Raw genomic sequence first — 23,320 nt, 5'->3', positions numbered from 1 at the left:
TTATGTAATAAAATGAATATTCCATTCAATGGATAAAAAGATTATTCAATAAATTACTTTAGAGGAATTTACTATCTTTGTGGTGGAAAATGACTAAACATTTTTCTTTTCTTTTCTTAAGAGACAAAGAGTTTCGCTTTTGTTGCCCAGGCTGGAGAGCACTGGCATGATCTCAGCTCACTGCAACCTCTGCCTCCGGGGTTCAAGCGATTCTCCTGCCTCAGACTCCCAAGTAGCTGGGATTACAGGCGCTCGCCACCACACACAGCTAAATTTTGTGCTTTTTTTTTTTTAGTGGAGATGGGGTTTCACCATATTGGCCAAGCTAGTCTCAAAATCTTGACCTCAGGAGATCTGCCTGCCTCGGCCTCCCAAAGTGCTGGGATTACAGATGTGAGCCACTGTGCCCAGCCACTAAATATTTTTCTTGACAAACTACTCAGCTTATGATTTTAAAAAATCACAAAAGTACTAGAAGAAAATATAGGTAAAGTCTTTATAATCCTTGGGGAGAGAAGACCTTCCTATGATTTTTTAAAATGATTCCGTAATGGAAATGATTGATAAACATGACTATATTAAATGAATGTATATTTAATTCAACTTAAATTAAAAGCATCTGCAAGATAAAAGGCTGAATGATGAGAACACATGGACACATGGTAGGGAACAAAACACACTTGGGCTTGTTGGAAAGGGAGGTTGGAGGAGTGAGAGCATCAGGAATAATAGCTAATGGATGTTGGGCTTCACAACTAGGTGATGGGATGATCTATGCAGCAAACCACCATGGCACATGTTTACCTATGTAACAAACCTGCACATCATGCACACGTACCCCTGAATTTACAACAAAAGTTGGAAATAAAAAAGAACAAAAATGTACAAGATGAGAGAAAATGTTTTTAGTATATAACACCAAGTTTTAATATCCAGAATACATTTAAAAATGTATAAATCAGTGAGAAAAAGGAAAAATAACACAATGGAAAAAAGAGCAAGAAAGATAAATTGCCATTTCTTAGAAGAAACATGCCATTATGAATGTATTCTCAACTTCAATAATATTCTCTCATATTCTTAAAAAAGTAAACTTAAGCTGGGGGCGGTGGCTCATGCCTGTAATCCCAGCACTTTGGGAGGCTGAGGCAGGTGGATTGCTTGAGGTCAGGAGTTTGAGACCAACCTGACCAACATAGTGAAATCCCATCTCTACTACAAATACAAAAATTAGCTGGGCATGGTGGCGGGCACCTATAATCCCAATTACTCGGGAGGCTGAGGTAGGAGAATTGCTTGAACCTGGGAGGCAGAGGTTGTAGTGAGCCAAGACTGTGCCATTGCAGTCTAGCCTGGGAGACAGAGCAAGACTCCATCTCAAAAACAAACAACAACAACAACAACAACAACAAACAAAAGTAAATTTAAACCACAATGAAATACCATTTTTTATCAATTTAACTAGCAAAAATCTCAGACTAGTTATATCCAATGCTGGCAATTAAAAAACAATCTCACTCACTGCACTTGAGAATGAAATCTTTGAGAGGGCAGATATACCATTAGGTTCCTATGCTAGGGGAAACAGATATATGCAAGGGTGTTCAGCATTATTATTATTAATAACCCTAAATCTAAAGTAACATAAATGCCTATTAGTGAGGCTAAGATTTTTTTTTTTTTTTTGAGATGATGTCTCACTGTCACCCAGGCTGGAGTGCAGTGGCATGAACTCAGCTCACTGCAACCTCTGCTTCCCAGGTTCAAGCAATCCTCCTTCCTCCCTCCTGAGTAGCTGAGACTACAGGTGCTTACCACTGTGCCCAACTAATTCTTGTCTTTTTAGTAGAGACAGAGTTTCATCATGTTGTTCAGGCTGGTCTTGAACTCCTGACCTTAAGTGATCCATCCACCACTGCCTCCCAAAGTGTTGGGATTACAAGCGTGAGCCACCGCACCAGCCAAGGCTAAGATTATATAAAGAATGGTGCAGTCACACAATGGAATCCTATGTTACTCATGAAAACTGTGAAGCAGACCACAGAGTTTGAAATGAAGAAAAGCAAGGTGCAGTTTCCTCAAGAAAGGTGTGATTTTCAGTGTGTGTGCATGTGTATGTAAGGCAAATATATACAGCTATATAAGATAGGTTTTATGTCACATAAAAAATATGTCCGTATGTTCCTAAATGCACATGTGTTTGCAACTGCATATACAAAGTGAATATTGCTTCAGACCAGGGGAGAAGTGTGCTGGTAGTGGAAGGGTCTGCACAGGACCAAAACACTAGCATGGGTCTCACTCACACTCACATACTCTTTGCCATGAGTCTGTTGGAAAACACAGTGTCTTAATTCTCTGGACTTCAGTTCAAAACGTAATTTTTTTAAAGCTGTTATAATTTCCACCATTTTCATAATCATTTTATTATTTAATTCAATTAGAATACTTCACGAGCCACTAAATATTTACAAGCAGGTTTTTTTTTTAAATCAATCATAGTCAGTTATCGCAGGGCAATTTCAATTGGAACTGACCTTCTTGGGGGAAAAGAGATATTAAAGGGCAATCATGTAGAACAAATAATGTTTCGTCACAGATGAGCTTTTCCCATTGATTCTGTATTCAATATAAATCTAATTATATTTATTGAAAACCCGCAATTATTACTCATCTTATGTGTCTTGATTTCATACTTGCTTGCTCGGTTTTAGTAATGGCAATGCAATCTACTATTAGTTCATTCATGGAAACTCTTTCCTCATTCTGTTCATTCTGTTGTAATTGCAACACAACTACATTATGTATGTGTAAACCATGACATAAGAAGGCAGGACCTTTTCTGCTATTCAGAGTAAGATACCTTTAGCAAAAGGATCCTGAGTCCTTATAGTAACCTGTCTCTTCATCAAAATAAGAACTGAAACAAAAACTGTCTTCAATGCTTTCATATTTTTTTGTTTTGTTTGTTTGTTTGTTTTATTGTCCTGTTCTTAGTTGTCTTCTTCCCCACACCCTTTTTTCCTTCAAACTTTCCTTCAAGTAAAAAAGCTCTGTTATTTCTTCCTCAGCTGCCAGAGTCATTTTGGGGAGATGGGGGAGAGTAAATTTAGGCATGAGGATACATGGAGTGCTCTAGTACAGGGATAACCATTTCCAGTAAAGTATTAGTAACTCAGAGGACAGTACCTCAGTGTCAACAGTGCAAATAACCATGATGGCAAAGAACTCACACAGGAACTGGTGAACATCTGTCCTGTCTACTGATTAAAATAAGTCCATCTTCTTCCCTTCCTCCTTTTCCTTCCATCCTTCTTCCCTTCCTTCTGTTTTCTTTCCCCTTTAACCTCGAAGGCAGTATAGTGAAAACAAGACAGGTAGCCTTTGGTTTGTGGAAAATGACTTACTGGCTGTGGAAAATGAAGCAAGACACATGGCCCATCTTTCTGAACCTTGGGAGCCTTGTCTGTTAATTCACACCTCTATCCCAAGATGCACTTCCAGAGCTTTTTACGAGTTGGAATAGGATTGTTTATGTTGAACATCTGAACTGGAGTTCAGTGGGTGCTTAATAAAGATTAGGTCTTCTCCTTTCTACAGATATTTTCTTTGCAAACTATCTCCAACTGTGAAATTGTGAAACTGGAATTTGGGCCATAATGAATTTCCAACATCGATAAGCATACAGATATAGTCCCCCAATTAAAACTGAAGTGTGTGCGAACACAAATTTACAAGATAAAAAAAAATCTAAGCAATAGTAAGATGAATGCATGCACCACGCAAAAAGATAATGAATAAGCATTGGTATAATACTTATGCTGTGATTCAATTACCTTCATAAAATCTCAAGGGTCTGAAAAGATAAACTGGAACTTCTGGTATTGGAAAATACAGAGTTAAAACATTACAGTCTATCTCTCCTAGTGATCATAACCAGGATTCTGAAAATAATAATCATAAAAGCAATTATCTCAGCACCAATAACATTAGCAGGTGGTTTGGGGAGGGAGGTCAAAATCTGAAGTGCAAACTGTAACAAGAGTAAATGTTGTGTAGGGTTTTCTCTTTTATTACCTCCTGGCTTTGAACCAAGGGCGGTCCCAGTGGGGAACTACCAGAGGGCACAAGCAGCAAAAGCTTAGAGACAAATCTATCTTTCATCCAGAGTAAGAGGAAAAAATGGTATCTACAAGCAGGAGAGTTTGGGGAAGTAGGTCTGATTGTTGTTTAATAAATTTTACCTTGGAAAAATTTTATATTTTCAGAAAAGTTGCAAAGATAGTACAGAGAGATCTTGTACACATTCACTCAGTTTCCCCCATTATTTACATCTTACATTACCATAGTTCGTGTGTTGAAGCTAAGAGACCTATATGGGTACATTACTGATATGGATTGGCTGTGTCCTCACCCAAATCTCATCTTGAATTGTAGCTCCCATAATTTCCTCATGTTGTGGGAGGGCCATAATTGAAGATAATTGAATCATGGGGTGGTTTCTTCCATACTGTTCTTGTGGTAGTGAATAAGTCTCATGAGATCTGAGGGTTTTATAAGGAGTTTCCCCTTTTGCTTGGCTCTCATTCTCTCTTGACTGCTGCCATGTAAGACATGCCTTTCTCCTTCCATCATAGTTTTGAGGCCTCCTCAGCCACGTGGAACTGTGAGTCCATTAAATCTCTTTTTCTTCATAAATTACTCAGTCTCAGGTATATCTTTATCAGCAATGTGAAACAGACTAATACCAATAACTGTTAACTAAACTAGGCTTTATTTGGATTCACTAGTTTTTCCACTGAAGTTCTTATTCTGTTCCAGGATCCAATCTAGGATGCCATAGTGCATTTAGTCATCACATCAGCTTAGTCTTTTCTGCTCAATGGCAGTTTCTCAGTCTTTCCTTATTTTCCACGCCCTTGAGAATTTTGAGGCGTATGCATTGAATATTTTGTAGAATGTCCTTCAAATTGGATTTTTCTGATGTTTTGCTCATGCTTAGACTGGACTTACGGTTTGAGGGTAAAATATCAAAGAAGTGAAGTGCCCTTTACCTAACATCATATGAGAGGTACACGCTATCAACAGAACTTATCACTGGTGATGTTAGTCTTCATCACCTGGTCCAAAGAGTGTTTGTTGGGTTGAAAGCAAGTCACTAGGTCTAGCACCCACTCAAAGTGAGTAGGAGGTGAATCTATATAAATTACTTGGGATTCTGCTGTAAGGAAGATTTGTCTCTTTTCCCCCATGTTTATGTTTATGCCTTGAGAGTAGCATAAACATAAAATGTAAAATTGTCTGGTGGGTTTTCTGAGGTTCGTACAAATGTAAATTTTAATGTATGTGGATATAATACACATGACAGCTATAGCATAAAAGGGGAAGGGCAGTCATTCCTACAGCAACTGCTAAAAATATATATTAAGTAAAAAAAAAAGATAAATTTAAACGGATTACTAAAAGATGTTCAAACAATCAAAATGAAGGCACGAAAAAAAGAATAAAAAAACACAGACACACCGATGAAGTCACAACCAAAGCAAATAATAAAATGACACATATAAAACCAACTGTCTTAGTCTGTTCAGGCTGTTATAACAAAATGCCATAAAACAAGGTGCCTTATAAACAACAAATATTTATTTCTCATAGTTTAGAGACTACAGAGTCAAAAGATCAAGGCACCAGAAGATCTGGTGTCCCATGAGGACCTGTGTTTTCATCTGGCGGTGATTGTTGTTTTGTTTTGTTTTGAGATAGTGTGTCACTTTGTGACCAAGGCTGGAGTACAGTGCCACAATCTTGGCTCACTGCAGCCTCGACCTCCTGGGTTCAAGCAGTCCTCCTACCTCAGCTTCCCAAGTGGCTGGGACTACAGGCACATGCCACCATGCCTGGCTAGTTTTTACATCTTTTGTAGAGACAGGGTTTTGTCATATTGCCCATGCTGGTCTCCAACTCCTGAGCTCAAGCAATCTGCCCACCTTGGCCTCCCAGTGTGATGAGATTACAGGCATGAGCCACCACACCCAGGGTCTTAGTCTATTTAGTGCTGCTAAATAAACAGAATCCCTGAGGCTAGGTTTTATATATATATATATATATATATATAAAATATATATGTATAGAGGTTAATTTAACTCACGATTCTGGTGGCCAAAAAGTTTTAAGATTGGGCAGCTGCATCTGGTAAGGAACTCAGACCGCTTCCACTCACCACAGAAAGCAGAAGGGGAGCAGGCATGCACAAAGAGATCATATGTGGAAAGAAGAAATAAGAGAGAAATAGATGACACTCATTTTACCAACCTGCTCGAGTGAGAACCAGTCCAGTCCCATGAGGGCAAGAACTCACTCACTCTTGCCAGAGGGTGTTAAGCTATTCATGAGGGATCCACTCCAATGACCCAAACACCTTCCACTAGGTCCCACCTCCCAACTCTGCCACATTGGGTATCAAATCTCAATATGAGTTTTGGTGTGGACAAACCATATATAAGCCACAGCAGCCTGCGTCTTCATAGATGGTGCCTTCTACATCCTCACATGGTGGAAGGAGCGAGGGTTCTCTCTCCGGCCTCTTGTAAGGGCACTAATCCCACTCATGAGGGCCCTGGCATTCACGGCCTAATCACCTCCCAAAGGCCCTACATCCTAATACCATCATCTTGGGCGTTAGGATTTCAGCATATAAATTTTGGGAACACAAGTTGTAGCACCAACGTTGTTAAAGATCACATTACATGTAAATGGTAAACATGCCAATTAAAAGAGATTGTCAGATCGGATTTTTTTAACTGTCATATGCTGCTATATTAATAATAGCTGAACTTGAATATTCATTGTAATGTATACACAACAAAAATGGAATTTTATCTGTGAATGAGTTGAGTCACCATATAAATTACCTTCTCTCTGGTTATAGAAGATTTTTTATTTAAATATCCTCTTAAGGTCTGGCTGGGGCAGCTCTGCTCTATAGCAAATTTGGCCAGACCCACTTAAGCCACTCGAATGGCTCGACAATGTTGACTGCTCGACAGCCATTTGCCCCTCTTCCTTGTTAACAGAGCTCTGATTGTGTTCAGCACCCAGAGAAGAATCACTGGCCTAAGTGAATTGTAAATATCCTATTTATTTTCGCCAGTCAATAATCTATAGGTGTACATATGACTCAGTTTTGGCCAATGAATCTAGGATATAAATATATCTTCTTTCTGAGAGAAGAGAGAATTTTTGTTTGTTTGCAGATCCTCCCTTGCTTTATGTCTTGAACTCTGTTGTTAAGGAAGAGAAGGAGACACTTAGAGTTGTGGTAATTCTCTACTACCATGAAGGCAGCAGAGTACGTCAAGGAGAAAGATAAAAGGATTCTGATGAATCAGCCCGAAGGGTCCATACTCTACTATTGATCTTTTCGTCTAGTAAACAAGAAATATTTTTAAAGGCAGAATGTGTGGTTTTTTTTGTTTGTTTGAGACGGAGTCTCACTTTCTCACCCAGGATGGAGTGCAGTGGTGCAATCTCGACTCACTGCAACCTCTGCCTCCCGGGTTCAAGAGATTCTCCTGCCTCAGCCTCCCAAGTAGCTGGGACTACAGGTGCCAGCCACCATACCCAGCTAATTTTTGTATTTTTAGTAGAGACGGGGCTTCACCATGTTGGCCAGGGTGGTCTCGATCTCTTGACCTCGTGCTCTGCCCACCTCGGCCTCCCGAAGTGCTGGCATTACAGGCGTGAGCCACCGCGCCTGGCCAGCCAAAACTGTTATTAACTGAAATGAGAACAATGAGTCTGGTCTTTCCCAATACGGAATGCAAAATCTGCCATTTTGTCCTTTCGTCACTGTTAGGGCCATTGTCCTTTTCTCCCTCTCCCAGCCACTTAATTTGGAGGGAACCATTGGCTGGAGACAGTGAAAGTTTAGTAGAATAAGAGGCAGAGCACTATTCATGTATTGCAGAGCCAATAATACTACAAGGTTCGGATACATCATTCAATCCAAGTTCTGTGTTTCAAATGAGTGGAATGGATAATACACAGATAAATATGTAAGGTCAGGTTCTGTTATTTAAAAAAGTAGGCAGAGTAAGAGCATGTTGGGAGTTATTCTAGATGAAATGGTCAGAGAAGAACCACTATTTCAGAACTTTATACAGAGCCTAATTTGGGACTTTTTCACTTTCTCTGAGAGGTAATAAGGAAATTTTGAACTTATAGAACTTTATTAAAGCTCCACATTAATAATCTAAACTCAACGAGGGTAGTAGAGCAACCTTTAAACCTTTGAGGTTTTTTTGCTTTAGGAAAATTGTTAAATTTCATTGTGAGATTAATCAATACATAACAGCTCACAAACGTGGCATGTCAATAAGGGGACAACTTAAAAGTTAAGAAAATGATGGCCAGCTAATGACAAGCTATGCAAGATGGTAAAAAACAGAACAGAGAAAAAAACTGTAAAGTTAAAAAGGGAAATGTAACAGGACAAGCCAGAGGAACCGCGGGCGTGGGGAACAAGTCATCAAGGCAATTGGAAATTTTTGTGGATATGATACTGATGTCAGGAAACTTTGGGTGGGGCAGAAACTTGAGTGACAGATGTTGTTCAAAAACAATGTGATTCATGACCTTATTTACAGCAGGAAGAATCAGAGTTCCAGCTATTCCTAACAGCGATACTGCGGAGCTTAGGAAGAGAACTCCTTAGGGGACATATCAGGTTTAAAACCACAACCCTCATTTTTCTTATCTATGGCTCTTACGTAGTCTGGGAATTCTGAAACCTGGGAGAGGCGGGGATCAAAAATCTGGAGGTTAGAAGATTCCGAGTCATTCATTAAAGTCCCGATGCGGCCGGCCCCCAAGATCTCAAAAGGAAATATTGCCGAGTTCCATTTCGCAGAGCATCTATTTCCTCTTGAGTATTGCAGATGTAATCATAAACACAAGCCAGTTACAGCCACAACTTCATGCTCTAGGGAGAACCCAGTGGCTCCTCCAAAGTCCTTACGCTGCTAGAAACCCCGCCCCCATTCGTAACCATGGGAACGGCTGACACGCTGAGAGCCGGAGATAACCCTGTTCCGCCCCCTCCCTGACAGATATTGTTTCCCACTGTCTGTCCACATGGGCGCACCGCCTCGCTATTGGCCTGGGCTCCAGGACTGTGCCTGGCCTCAGCCAGTAAACGGCCTGTACACGTGCACGCCGGAGCCTCCCGATTGGCCAACACTGCTTGATCACGCACGGCCTTCCTGCGCCAACCCACGCGTGGGAGCGCCAATGAAATGACTCAGTGACCATCTACAACAAATCAGCAAGAAGCAGGGCTCGCAACTGACCTATGGCCGCCCGCCGGGGGTGGGCTGTCCCGGCCCTTTTCCAGCCCCAACTGGGTTTGTTAAAGCGACAGGCCCCTCGGCGAGCCGGTGCTCCATCGGGTACCGCACGGCTGCTGCGGCGGCCTGAGTCTGCCGCGAGCGCCTGTGACAGCGGTGCCGCTGTGCTCGCGACCCCGGCTCCGGGTCTCTGCCGACCTCAGGGGCAGGGACGAGTCGCCCGGCGGGATGGGCGGCGAGGCTGGGTGCGCGGCGGCCGTGGGTGCCGAGGGCCGCGTAAAGAGCCTGGGTCTGGTGTTCGAGGACGAGCGCAAGGGCTGCTACTCCAGTGGCGAGACGGTGGCCGGGCACGTGCTGCTGGAGGCGTCCGAGCCGGTGGCCCTGCACGCGCTGCGCCTGGAGGCCCAGGGCCGCGCCACCGCCGCCTGGGGCCCGAGCGCCGGCCCCCGCGCCTCGGCCAGCGCCTCAGCCCTGGCTGTCTTCTCGGAGGTGGAGTACCTGAACGTGCGCCTCAGCCTGCGGGAGCCCCCGGCCGGTAAGCGCAGGCGAGCGCCTGGGGTTCCCCCGCCAGGCTACGGGGCCGGGGAGGGGCCGGGAGGCCGCGTGCCGGCGGGATGCCCACCTGGAAGGTGAGATCAGGGCGGGCTTCCGGGGGTGGGGTCCGGCCTAGCCTCGCGGGTAAGGAGAGACCGCACGTCCTGGGTGCGCAGCTCTACCTGGCGCCCCGCCCCTTGCCCGCCGGGCCAGACCGGGACCAGTGGCTCGGGATTTTCTAGGACCGCGAGAGGAGGGGGCCATTGGGTGCGGTGGGAACCTGTGATTGGACAGTGGGGGATCCAAAAATCTGGGTCCTGTTCTTAGTGGTCGAGGAAGGGACGGTGGAACCGGCGGCTATGAGGTTACATTCTGCGGTGCCCGTGTCTTATGGCTTCCACTCCTCCCTATCCTGGACACGTTCTTGGTTCATGATGAATTAGCAGAAATTTGGTGTTGGGAATAGGGAAGTAGTTCCTGAGGGGTAGGAGTTCAAAGAAGTGTTTTCTAGACTTGACCATCATGCTTGGTTTCCCTCTTCTGGGGAGCAGGGCCACTTAGTAAGAGTTGTGCCTGTACCTGATACTGCTGCTGTTTCTTCTGCATCCTCTTCCTCCCCATCCTCCTCCTCCCTTCCTACCCACTTCTTCCCCTCTCCTCCACTTCTCTCCACTCAAAATGCCTTTAGAGACAAGGCCATCTGGGCATGTCTGGATTTCCCTTCCTGCTCACTTTGGTGAGGTCCAGTTCATAGTGTAGACTTTTCCAGAAGTACCCATGTGGGGACACATTACATGAGTGTTTTATTAATATTAGATACCAAAAATTGGATCCCTTTAGTCATGAAAATACTAAGAACCATGAGTCTTACTCGTATTTCATGGATGAAAACTAGTTTAAACTTTTACCTTTATGCCACGAACTTTTATCTATCAAGTAAAACGATAGTATGTACCTCCTCTCCTTGAAGAGCGAACGCATTATATTTATATACTATGTCTTATACAAAATATAATAGAATATGTGGTTTTGCCTTATCCTACTGTGGACACAGCGAAGTCCTCAAGGTAAATGATCATCTGAGTGATCCCAAAATTGTAGTGAGGAAAACCGTATTTGGAATCAAAACTGCCTTTTGGATCAATGGCGACAGTGTGTTAGTGCTAGTTCTTACTCCTTCATGCCCTTTCCTCAGTATTGCTTCCAGGATCAACCCAGGCCCCAGTGGAAGCAGACAACACAATTTGCAAGATGGCTGAATGGAGTCAAGGACATTGGGAGAGAGATATACATTCATTTTTGTCCGGGACTTTGGACTCTATCCCTGGGCCTGTAACTGCTGAGTAAATAGATGTAAAATTAAAAACAGTTGAACCTGGGATTAGCAATAAAAAACTGCTTTGGTAAAATCTGGGCTAACAAATAGTTTTTAATTCACAAGTCAGATGTTTATTCCTCACATGCACGCACATATATACATATGGAACAGAATGTAAAAGCTAGACAATTTGAAAATCTTAAACTTGTTTTAGAATGTATCATAGCACATATTGGCACAATTACATTTTGCTTAAGACCATAGTACAAGCTGAGGAAAAAAAATAAGTCACCCCTAATATCTTTAGCTTGGAAGAAGTTAGCATCTTGACACAGTCTGTATTCTGGGGTCATTTCATTACAAAACCTGGCTGTGTTTCAATCACCTAAGGAGATTTTTAGAAATCCATGTTATGTAGCACTGGGATCTGTTTTCACAAATGCTCTCCAGATAATTATTTGACATCCTTAATCTAATTCAACTACTTGCTATCATTGTGATTGCTTTTGTTCATATTTTTGTTGAGAAATTGTAGTAGAAAGACAAGACAGTATCAGAGAGTTGGTTTCAGTTCTCCGTCACCCACCAGCAGTGTGACGTTATGCAAGTCGCTCTTCCTGAGCCCCAGTCTCTGCCTCTGTAATGGTCTTCTGCATCCCACGGCTCACCAAAACCTTTAATTATGAGCTTTGGCTGTAAGACCACTAGTGATTGAAACATCTTTCTGTGACTTTGTAGGGCTCAGTAAACAAGACAGAAATAATGAGCGGTTGGTGCAGAGCAGAAATGGGCACATGGTTCAACTTGTGAACCTTTTACATTAAAAAAAAAAAAAATTGAGAAAGAGGAAAAGAAAACAAAGATTGAATTCCAAATATTATAACCCATTTTTATCAGTTTTTCCATTTCTTTTTCCTGTTTATGTTTTGAGATAGTTGAAAGTCTCATTTTAAATGATATGTCTCCTATGTCGATTTGTTTCTTAATGAAAGGGGAACTTCATCTCTCATTCTCTTCAGCATCCTGGGTAACTCTGTTCCCCACACATGCCTGCTATGCTCTTCCTCATGCTATTCTTTATCTAAATTTCCCTTCCTACCTGTCTCCATTCCAGCCCTCAGGTCCTGAAGATGTTGGGCCCACCCCTGTTCCTTTGTAAATGCTCTAGGTTCTAGCACTCTATAGTAATTACTTGTGTACAAGCATGTAATCTCCTTTCCTCCCCTAGTCTATTTGAGGATTATCCACAGTGCCTGAAATCTAAGCACTATGCATTTTAAACTTAAATGAAATACATACTTCAAAACATTTGTAAATACTTGGTCATGTTCTGTACTCTAATAATTTCAAATTAGAACTTCAGCCCAGCTCCTTTAGGAGCACTGGGGTTGCCTTGAGCCTTTCACTCCACAGCCATCAGGTTGAGATGCTTCCCTGGTCCCTGGTACTGTAGCTCTGCTGCAACCTTCCTGAGCACACCTCAGCCACTGGGACTCGCCCTGCCACTGAATTTAACATGATCTCATGCCCCTGTGACTTGTTCTTCACTTTGCCTCCACTCACCCACCTGTGGAGTATTCAAATTGACTTAAGTGGCAGGTGTGTCACTTTTTTATCGCCCTTGATGTCAACACATTAAAAATTGGGCATAGATTCAGAAGACTTAATGGGTCAGTAATGTGTTCCTGTTTTCCAAAAGTACAAAGTTGAAATGTCAGCTGACTTGGTTAAGGTCATAAAATAAAACTCTGTTTTTTTATTTAAGGGATAAAAAATTCCCATTTCACTACTGATTTCTTTAATTTTTTTTTTAGTGAATGGATAAAGTAGAAATCTTCATTTTAGTGTCAGATGACCAGGCAAATCTCAGAGTTCTCTCTGTTCCCATTTCTTCATCTTATTTATCCTACCCACAATAAGGGAGTTCAATATTAAATCTGAGCATGAAATGAAAGGAGAGTGTATAAGTCTTTCAAGAGAGCCTCCTGACCAACCGTGAAAGCCACGAAGTCTACTTTGGATCTGAATTAAACAGATTGTCTTGGTACCTTCATCACAGGTTTCAGTGTTGCCTCTGGCCTTACAAAGTCCCTCCACACCCTGCATTTTGGCCTTCTCACAATCCAATGATAAGCTTCTTCATGAAATAAAATGGAGCTGGTAACCCAAAGCTGAGAAAAGGGCCCTGGCCATGCTTGGTAAAGCCCTTTCTGTGTTCACAAGTTAGCCACCAAGAAACTCTTTGTTAGTCAGGAGAGCTCAAGGATACATACATGACTTGCTTAATAGCTTGTCTTGTTGGTTTGGCTGTTTTGTGTTATACCCAATATTAACAATATTCATAAAGTTTTCACTCCCTTTTCCATTTCTGCTCAAAGAATACTCAATGTGATGTTTCTGGTATACCCAGAATAAATCTGTCTTGCTAAATTCGTTTTTGGTCCAATTTAATATTGGTATTTCCCATTAGTATAATAGAATGGGGGTAAGCAGTTGTGATTTTTACATATACACACACACACACACACAAATATACATATCCATATACACATATATATGTATGTTGGAGTTCTAAGCCTTAGCACTTTAGTAATTGGCCTATTTGAGAATGGAATATATGTGTGTATGTACGTGTGAGTGTTATGGTACTTGGTAAAAACTGGCCAAGTACAGTAGCTCACCCCTATAAGCTTAGTGCTTTGGGAGTCCTAGGTAGGAGAATCATTTGAGGCCAGGAGTTTGAGACCAGCTTGGGCAATATAGCAAGACCCCATCTCTGGAAAGAATTACTAAAAATTAGTCAAGAACCATGGCACATGCCTGTAGTCCCAGCTCCTTGGGAGTCTGAGGCAGGAAGATTGCTTAAGCCCAGGAGTTCAAGGCCATAGCACTCTGGCCTGGGCAATAAGCAAGACCCCGTCGCTCAAACACATACACACACATACACACACATACACACACACACACACACACACACACACTCAAATTTAATTCTGTACATTTGTTTAATAAACTTTTGGAGTATGGTGCATTTTGTAGCAAGAAAAACTTCCTTCAAAAAATTATTTACATTGTGAAAACTCTTGATCTAATACTAACCATCCTTCATTAAAGTAAAATACAATCTCTTATAGGTGAAGGCATCATTTTATTACAGCCTGGAAAACATGAATTTCCATTTCGCTTTCAACTTCCATCTGAGTAAGTGAAACTGTATAATTTTGTGGTTATCTTTCTCTGCAATATGTCCATCCGAATGTATCACTGCTAGGTATCTTCTGATTCTCAAGTATGCATGTTTATACTGAATAGTCCCTAAATAGACTTACTCATTTTTTATTTCCAACCTAAAACATTTTAAACCATGCTTTTTTTGGCTATGTTTAACTGAAAGTAAACTCATAATTAATGTCTTTGGTTGGTTTCAGACCTTTGGTCACCTCGTTTACTGGGAAATATGGAAGCATTCAGTACTGTGTCCGGGCAGTGTTGGAACGACCCAAGGTACCTGATCAGAGTGTAAAGAGGGAACTGCAGGTTGTTAGTCATGTCGATGTCAACACACCAGCATTACTAGTAAGTTCTTCCTTTTTCTCTTCCTCCTTCTCTTCCTCCTTCCCTCCCTTCCTCCTTCCTTTCAACAGTGGGATCTATATTTAGCCAGTTTACTGGTAGTCGGTCCTGTCACTTTCTGATGGCTTGGAAAACACAATCTTGTAACCCAAAGGCATTCACTATAAATATATGATTCTAGGTTGGACAAATTACAAATTGTGTGTGTTAATACTATTGATTATGTCCCTGCTGTTCAGGGCTTCTTTTGCCAAAAAGTTACACAGGCTTGAAATGCATTAATAAGGCTTAATAACAATAATGCACACATAGAGAGTAGTTACTTTTACCAGAGTGGTCACATTTACAGGACTGGGGTATTCTAAACTCCTCAATAATAGCAGGTTGAGGAACAGTAATTATGGAAGAGTATTAATCATGCTCAGCCTGTTATTGAAGCTCAGGCCATTATGCTATGTATCCTTCCATTTTGCATGTCATTTTCTAACATTAAGTAAGTGCATGCAGCTGCCGCCGAGATCCTTTCACTTATCATTTCCTTATGACAGATTTGGCCACATTAAAGCATTGAACTTCTAATAATCACCAGAAATACTGTAGACTGATAAGAAAGATCAGGCTATAAGTAACAACAGAATAGGCAAGATGGGAGCTAATGAGCTAGATTCTTTTATCTAAACCCATATTATCAAAATAATATAAAATTATACCTTGTACTTTCATGATAGCTACTAGGACCTAATGGTTCTTCATTTAAATATGAATGAATGATTTTTTTTACTTCATAGAAAATACTGAGATAATTTAAACTTTCCATCACGATACTGATGTGACAAAGATGTATTTTTCGTGTTGGAGGTTTTTCTAGCCTGTGTTTTTGAAAGACAAGGAAAAAGCTAGCAGTTAAAAAGTTGTTGTTTAAGTCTTATTTTCGCATGAAAGAGAAATAGAATTTAATGTTCACCTTTAGATTATGAAAAGATAGCAGATATGCCGTGGTTACATGGCCTCTTGTGGTCAGAATCATAAAATAGCCGGCACCCAGCTGGCCTGGCTTATAGCTATGACTTTTAACAGCTGCTTTAAAACCATTTTTGAAAATTGGTGATGCTAAGTAACTTGTATTTTTTAAAACTACTTAGAATTGGCAGGTTAAATATTCTTAAAGTTTTTATGACCATTGCAGGAATTGATTTAAAGGGATTTATCTTTGCTAAAAACAGACACTGTTGATCCCTTACTATTCTTTGTATAAATAAAGAAAAAATATTGCAAGTAACTGGGTTTTACAGAAAGCTTTGGTGTGTGTAACTTGTAAACTGAACATTGTAAATCTTGTGGTAACTTCTCTTGACACTATAGAATAGCATACTATCGTGAGATAGTATATTTAATAAGCTTTTCAGATCTGTTAACACTACACGTCATTGCACTATTACACAAAACCCCAAAACCATTCCAAATTAAGAACACATGAAATTTCTGCCTGATAATGCATTTTGAAGTAAGTGATGGGAAAAGGCTGTTTGATTATTCCACTTATTAAATGCCAAAATAAATATAATGTTCTGATTATTTTTTATTTTTATTTTTTATTTTTATATCATTTGTCCTTCCACCTGACTTTTGTATATAAAGTCTTAAAAATAATTCTGTCATGTTTATAAGTACTAATACAGCTTTTGATTTTTTTAAAAAAACATGGTATATTATTTCCTGGAAACATAATTACTTCAGGGTAAAATAAAATGGTGTCATGCTAATTTTTGAATCTGAAAATTCACTGTGATTTTCCTAAAAGGGGGAGTCTTAACACCCTGTGTTTTTGTGCATATTTGGCCTAATATGTTACATAAGGATAAGAAAGTTTTATTCATTTTTTGGTGTCTCTTTACTACCATTCTGTGAAGAAAGACATAATTTTAAGTTATATGAGTTCTCTAGAGTGGCCTAATTAAGGTTGTTTTATTGTTTGAAATTTTCAAGACCCCTGTATTGAAAACTCAAGAGAAAATGGTTGGCTGTTGGTTTTTCACTTCTGGTCCAGTCTCGCTGAGTGCCAAAATTGAAAGAAAGGGATACTGTAATGGTAAGCAAAATGCTTGAAAGTCCAAATGAAAGATTTCATTCATCTTCTTAGCTAATTTTAAGTGATTTTAAATAGTGTTTTTTGTAATTGTATGACATGTATAGTATTTTAAAACATGAGTAGTGATACATTTTTAATATAAATAATTGATATTTAAGTATTTTTAAATGGAGGAATTGTTTCCAGTCAAACTCCTGTTTTTTTCTGACTTCGATCCTGTTACTTTAGTAACAAAGAATATAACTAGAGGAATGAGAAAATGCCAGCATCTGATTTTAATGTTGCAAAAGAATCTCCAGGGTTGTATTGCTAAGAAGAGAACTATTGGAGTATAAAATGCTATTAGACATTCTGATTCCTTGCTGGCTTGATATATGCAAATACTTGGGACTGGAATGTAGTATATTAACAAACTTAACAATCAGATTGTTACTGGAACTGCCAATAGTGAAGGGCCCATTTCCAGCAGTGGATTTGGCCCCTGCTTCAGGATTCGAACTTGTTAGAAAGGAATTCAGTATGGAATGGTATGATGTGGAGCCATAATGTTATAAAACTTGCCTAGTCCATCCGTTGATTCTTTCTGTGCCTTAACATTATTAATTCCTTAAAAGCAAAGGCTTTGTTCTCCTCTTGGGCAGATTTTAATTTGATAAGCACTAATGAGTTTGTTAGTGATCTTTTATACTTAACATAGTCCTGAATCATTTATTTGTATGCCTTATCCTAATTTATATAGACACTGGTCATTTACATATCTTTAGAATTGCTAATGCAATATTGCTACATTAGAAAAGTCAATAATGCAATAATTAGAAAATAAGATCTACCACAACCTGCAGTGAATTTTTATTTCTCTGGCTTGAATTTACAATATGTTTTCCATCAAAGCTTCTCAATTTGTTAAAGTGATGTTGGAACATTTCAGCTATATGGCCCTAATCCACTGTGGTGAGAAGTTTTTAAAGAGTCTCTGAATCCTCCCTGGTTTTGTTTTCTTTTTAGGAGAAGCTATTCCAATCTATGCAGAAATAGAGAATTGTTCCTCTCGTCTGATTGTTCCAAAGGCTGCTATTTTCCAAACCCAGACGTATTTGGCTAGTGGAAAAACAAAGACCATTCGACACATGGTTGCCAATGTGCGAGGAAACCACATCGCTTCCGGGAGCACGGACACATGGAATGGGAAAACGCTCAAAATTCCACCTGTCACTCCATCCATCCTGAATTGCTGCATTATCAGAGTGGACTATTCCTTAGCTGTAAGCAAAGCTCTTTAAAAAAAAAAAAGTGTATGATGGACAATAACTGATGTCATGTTACTATGCATATTCAGCATTAACACCAATTGGGGATTGTATGAAGATTGGCCCTTGTTTTTCATAAAAAACTATTCCCCACAAGGGATTTAATAGAATGCCATGAAAGAATTGAGGTGCATTAAAGGGTGTTTGTTATATTGAAGACATATCCTTAATTTTCTATAATTAATATATAAGCCATGCAAACCTACCGTGATGCATGTTAAGGACACAGTTCTCTGTCACAGAGCATTCACTATGTTTTGTGTACTCTTCATTTTGTTTAATCAAGACAGTTGAGAATTGTGATGAGGGTGGTGGCAGCTGACAAAAGCATTTGTTTCTATGAAAAAAGAAATTAATTGGGCTACCTACTGGAGGTGTAACTTACATTTGTTCCTTTCTCTCTCTCTCTCTTTTTTTTTTTTTTTTTTTGGCTTATTAGGTGTACATTCACATTCCTGGTGCTAAAAAATTGATGCTTGAACTGCCATTAGTGATTGGTACAATTCCATATAATGGTTTTGGCAGCAGAAACTCCAGCATTGCCAGCCAGTTCAGTATGGATATGAGCTGGTTGACACTGACCCTGCCAGAACAGCCTGAAGGTAAAATATTTTGGTGTTCTTTCATAATGAAATTTTACCTAGAAAATAGCTAAGAACAGAATATATAAGCTATGAAGTGCTCACATGTTGATTAGTACTGCTACTCTTGGTATCTTTATTCCTACTACTAAAAAATCATAAAGCGTTAGTCCTGGGAGCGGCTTTGAACGTTTAGCTTTATCTAGGATGCAAAGCTGCTGATAGCAGATTGAGGAATAAGATGTACATTTCCTAATTCCTATTTGTACTAGGAAAACAATGAAAAATAGTCAAATGTGTGGTGTGTTACGTATTTTCTGTAGTCATAGTTCAGTGATATTTGTTTACCTATATCTCAAGAGACTAGAATATAATCTATTAGTAGTAGTTTAATAAAGGGAGAAACTATTTTTTATTGTAATGTGCATAAAACCTTGCTGATTAGAGGGAAAGAATGCCATATTATCTTCAAATTTAACTGTTTCTTGTTTTTGTAACAGTTAAGAATTGAGATTAATTTTTGAGTGGATTTCTTACTCCAACTTCATTTCTATTTCAGCACCACCAAATTATGCAGATGTGGTATCAGAGGAAGAATTCTCTAGACACATTCCTTCTTACCCTCAGCCCCCTAACTGTGAGGGAGAAGTGTGCTGTCCTATGTTTGCCTGTATACAGGAATTCCGGTTTCAACCCCCACCTCTTTATGCAGAGGTAAGCAAAGCAAAAGAAAATTAGACTTTTACTGTATTATTTTCAAATCCTTTTTTGTCATCTATTTATTAGAGTATCTGTTGCTGACTCATAATTAGTAAGGGATACATTTAAATTTGTTTATACAGTGGTAATAGATTATCACTGATTCTTTTGCCAGATTTTTTTACTATTTTCCTCGTGATCTGTGGCATCATATACAGTATTGTGGATTGCCTCTAAGGTCTGTTATTTGGCTATGGAATATAGAGAACTTAAGCACCTTCTGGGACTTACTAATAGCAGGCTCTGACCAACTTGGCATATAACCATCATGTAATTAGAAATAGGTACTAGAATCATTTTAAATAATGCTACAACACTAATCTCAGTCTGCTCTTTTTTTGCAGGTTGATCCACATCCTAGCGATGTAGAAGAGACCCAGCCTGTTTCCTTCATTCTCTGAACATATTTCAGAAATCACTGTGTTCATCATCAAATTAGAACGTTGGTTCTTTTCCTTCTGCCTTTTTGGGAAAGAGACAGGAAAGATTCACTTGAAAACATGAATGAATATCAAGACTGAAGGCAACAGGAATTAAAGAATGTGAGAAATTTCTAGTGGGCCGACAGGATTGCTGCACAAGTTTGTATGGTGGTCATATATATATCCCTGTTAAAAACTGGGATGAAGATGTGCAAAGTCACAGAATGTAATGGAAGTCCTGATGGGTATAGAGTAAGTGAAAGGGTGCCTGCGATGACCTGAGAGAAAGGAATCTGTCAGCAGTGGAAACACTGTGGGAGTTTCCCATGGCGTTTTAAAGAGTGGAATGAAGGCGATATGAACTGAAGCGGGGAAGACATGATTTTGGAGAGGGTAACAAAACAAGGGTGTGCATGAATAGGAAAATGGCCCACTCCAAATACAACGTGAGACCCTGAGGTTTTGGGTGCTTCATGATTTCCTATCATATTCAGGCCTAGAGACATTGAAAGTATCTTTTCTTGAGATCATGGTCATACGAGGTCCTAATGAAGTACTACAGTTTTCATTCTTTCAAGGGTAGACTAAAACGTAGTTTATAAATTGGCAGTACAGTATTATGAAAACAAGAAAGGGTTTCTTGAAAAGCTTGTCGGTTCAAAGGGGAAAGATGAATTTCGTGCGAAAACACATTTTGTTGAAGGCTGTACTTTTTACCCCCTTTAAGTGCTTTAACAGGATATATGTTTGATTTTCCTCATATCTTATTTACCTAGGAGCATGTCAGAGAAAGAAGTGAGAGAAAAGGTTGCATCTGCAGGATGCCTTGATAACTACACAGTCCAAAATAAAAGGCCTTTTTCTAACCTACCTCTAATGGGGTTATCAGATATGTTTTTAAATCTCTCGCCTTGAGTACTCTTCTTTGGAGTTACTGCTGTTTACAGCAACTATCACTAAATATGAAACTGGGCCAAGGGGAAAATTCAGTAAGTTAGCATTAAATGGAAGTAAATATATGTATACCTAAGAGAATGTCAAAATAAACACCAAACCAAAAGAAGGTAGGAGTGCCATTTTTTAAAAAAGACACAACTTTAATTCCTGTCAAGAGACCTAGGTCTACTGATGGCAGTCACTTCATTGTACATTATTCCAGTTCTTCAGTAATTCTGTTTAAACTGTGATTTTTTCTTTATTGTGTTGGTGCAATATTTTATTATCCTTTAACCTCAGGATATTCAGACCAACAGGATTGTGTTTCTGCTAAAAGTCTGAGCAGTGTTTTACTGTCCCCAGCTCCCCTCCTACATGGTCACATGTTCACTTGCTTTTCCCTCCATCTGTTGGCTTTGTGAGCTGAGAGCATCTCTGGACACATGGAAGGGAGCCAGGGATTCCTGTGAACGAGATTTTGAACTAGCAGAGTACTTTGGTTTTCTTCATGTCCTAAGGGTTTGATCTAGAAACCCTGGTGCTTCCCCTGCAGAATATTGTACTTCATTTAACAGAATGATTGATTTTTCTTTCAATCAATGTTCACCAAAAATAGAAAAGTTCTTCTAAGGTTAAATTTTGTATTTAAAAGTTAGTTGGCCATTTGATCAGGGAATTTTCTACACACAATAGGCAAATGTATGCTTTTCACCCTCTGGGCTTACCTCTCTTCTCTGCAATCATGGAAGCCTCCTGCATAGTTCTTTCATTGTAAGCCACTATACCACAATGCAAAACTGTTAGACCAGTAATTGTGCTAGTGAAATTGTCACAAAACGTTATTCCTTGATTTGGTTTTTGAATTTTGCTCTTTTGTGTGTGTATCTTTAAACAGGTAATGTGTATTTAAGTGTTGTCTAAACAGTTGATTTTTACTTTACAAAAGATCATCTTCAACTGTTCATTGACTTCTAAGTTGTAGTTCATGCCTTGTCAAAGCATTGTTCGACTCCATGATACTAAAACGTAATGAAAGAAACAAACTCCAGTATGGAGAGAGAGAAAGTTTAATTATTTGGCTCCATCTAGAAAAGCAACTACTTAAAGGAATCCTTCACTAGGATTGTTTTGTCACCTTTTTAGATAAATCTTGAAGTGACCCTGTGAAATTGAAGTGAAACTATCTCTGTAGGACTTAAGAGAATAGCTAAAAGGTGTGACTTGCCTTATCAAACTGATACTGGCATATCTGACCGTAAGCAGTAGGTTGAAGATATCATTTTATGAATGTGGAGAATTCTACATTGAAACAGAAAATACCTGGGAATGAAGATTAAAAATTTAGCTGCTGTTATTTGCTTGTTTATTCCCCTCTTGCCCTTCTTTAGTTTGAAAAAACAAAAACGTGGCCTTGGAATTTTCATTTTGATGCAGAAATTTTGAAATTGAAAATGTGCATGTTTTGGTGCACAAAATCCTTCTGTGGGCAAAACTCTTTGTTTTTGTTTTGCACAATAAGAAACAATAGGCAAGGGTTATGTTTTTGGTAAGTTAACTATGAAAACTTTCTTATTTTTATTATTAAAAGTGTAACAATTTAACCCACAGGAAAAAAAATACTTTGTATACTTGTTTGAATCCTATGGGTTCGTTTTATTAATAAAATTATTACACTAATGCTATGAGTTGCTAGTTCTTTTTTTTTTTCAAATATAAATTATTATAGACTTTAGGGAACTCAATACCAAAAAAAAAAAAAAAAAAAAAAAAAAAAAAAAAAAAATGTTGCTGCAGTTAAAATCCTTTTCTCTAGGCGTGTTATCATGAGGGAGGAACAGCCCTAGAACCTGACTTTGTTTTTACAGTGGGCTCAGTTTCCCAAGGTAGTTCTATTTTAGCATTCCATGAAGAAAAGTACTTGAAACAAGTAAGGAAACTAAAGCTATATTGGTTATAAAAAGCATATCATCATTTATTCCCAAATAATAAGGGTTAGAGCCTCCTGAGTTTGAGTGTTTGTTCTGAATCTCCCCAGGGTCGATTTAGCAGATCTCATGGGCAGTCAACGGGTCCTTACTGGGACACACTGATGCCACCCCTTTCTACGCAGACACTCCAGTAGATATCAGTAGATATGAGCACTATATTCTATACAAGGAGGATGTAACGATACGTCATTTCAAAGAAACCGCCCAGACCCTCTGTCCTGGAAAATTACCACCTGATCTAAGGAGTAAGAATTAGTCCAGTTGGTTTGCTCTCCAGTTATTTTTAATAGACGGTGTTACATAACAAATGGGTTCTTTCTGTATCCACATTTATAATCAACATAAGTTGAAATATTTGTCTTATGCAATACTGAGGCAAAATTTATGATTACCATTACCATTTCTGTAGTTTATGTGTAGTATGAAATTTAGAACTAGGCAAGACACTGCAAAGAAACTAGGACAAAGC

General features: G+C 39.4%; 1 protein-coding gene and 1 long non-coding RNA gene across 2 annotated transcripts in view; one reads left to right on the top strand and one right to left on the bottom strand.

Moving 5' to 3' along the window:
* LOC105479391 (uncharacterized) overlaps positions 1-10,047 on the bottom strand; it is a 51,288-nt gene extending 41,241 nt beyond the window's left edge. The window contains exon 1 of the long non-coding RNA XR_985866.3: positions 9,967-10,047. This is a non-coding gene — a long non-coding RNA (uncharacterized lncRNA). The remainder of the gene's footprint in view (positions 1-9,966) is intronic.
* Positions 9,413-22,541, top strand: LOC105479390 (arrestin domain containing 4). Its single transcript, XM_011737327.2, has 8 exons — positions 9,413-9,879; positions 14,331-14,397; positions 14,625-14,772; positions 16,756-16,858; positions 17,864-18,120; positions 18,605-18,767; positions 19,306-19,460; positions 19,850-22,541. Exons 1-8 carry the CDS (start codon positions 9,573-9,575, stop codon positions 19,904-19,906), a joined length of 1,257 nt encoding a protein of 418 aa, XP_011735629.2. The 5' UTR covers positions 9,413-9,572; the 3' UTR covers positions 19,907-22,541.
* The last annotated feature ends 779 nt before the right edge of the window (positions 22,542-23,320 follow it).

Source organism: Macaca nemestrina, chromosome 7, assembly GCF_043159975.1.
Source record: "Macaca nemestrina isolate mMacNem1 chromosome 7, mMacNem.hap1, whole genome shotgun sequence".
Classification (NCBI taxonomy): Eukaryota; Metazoa; Chordata; class Mammalia; order Primates; family Cercopithecidae; genus Macaca; species Macaca nemestrina.
This window is presented reverse-complemented; position numbering and strand designations above follow the sequence as displayed.

Bases quoted from the DNA above. Each gene is read 5' to 3' on its own strand.
- LOC105479390 (XM_011737327.2), top strand. From the start codon at position 9,573: ATGGGCGGCGAGGCTGGGTGCGCGGCGGCCGTGGGTGCCGAGGGCCGC. The intron at 9,880-14,330 runs GTAAGCGCAGGC...AATCTCTTATAG, and splicing joins CCTGCGGGAGCCCCCGGCCG to GTGAAGGCATCATTTTATTA. The intron at 16,859-17,863 runs GTAAGCAAAATG...TTTTCTTTTTAG, and splicing joins AAGAAAGGGATACTGTAATG to GAGAAGCTATTCCAATCTAT.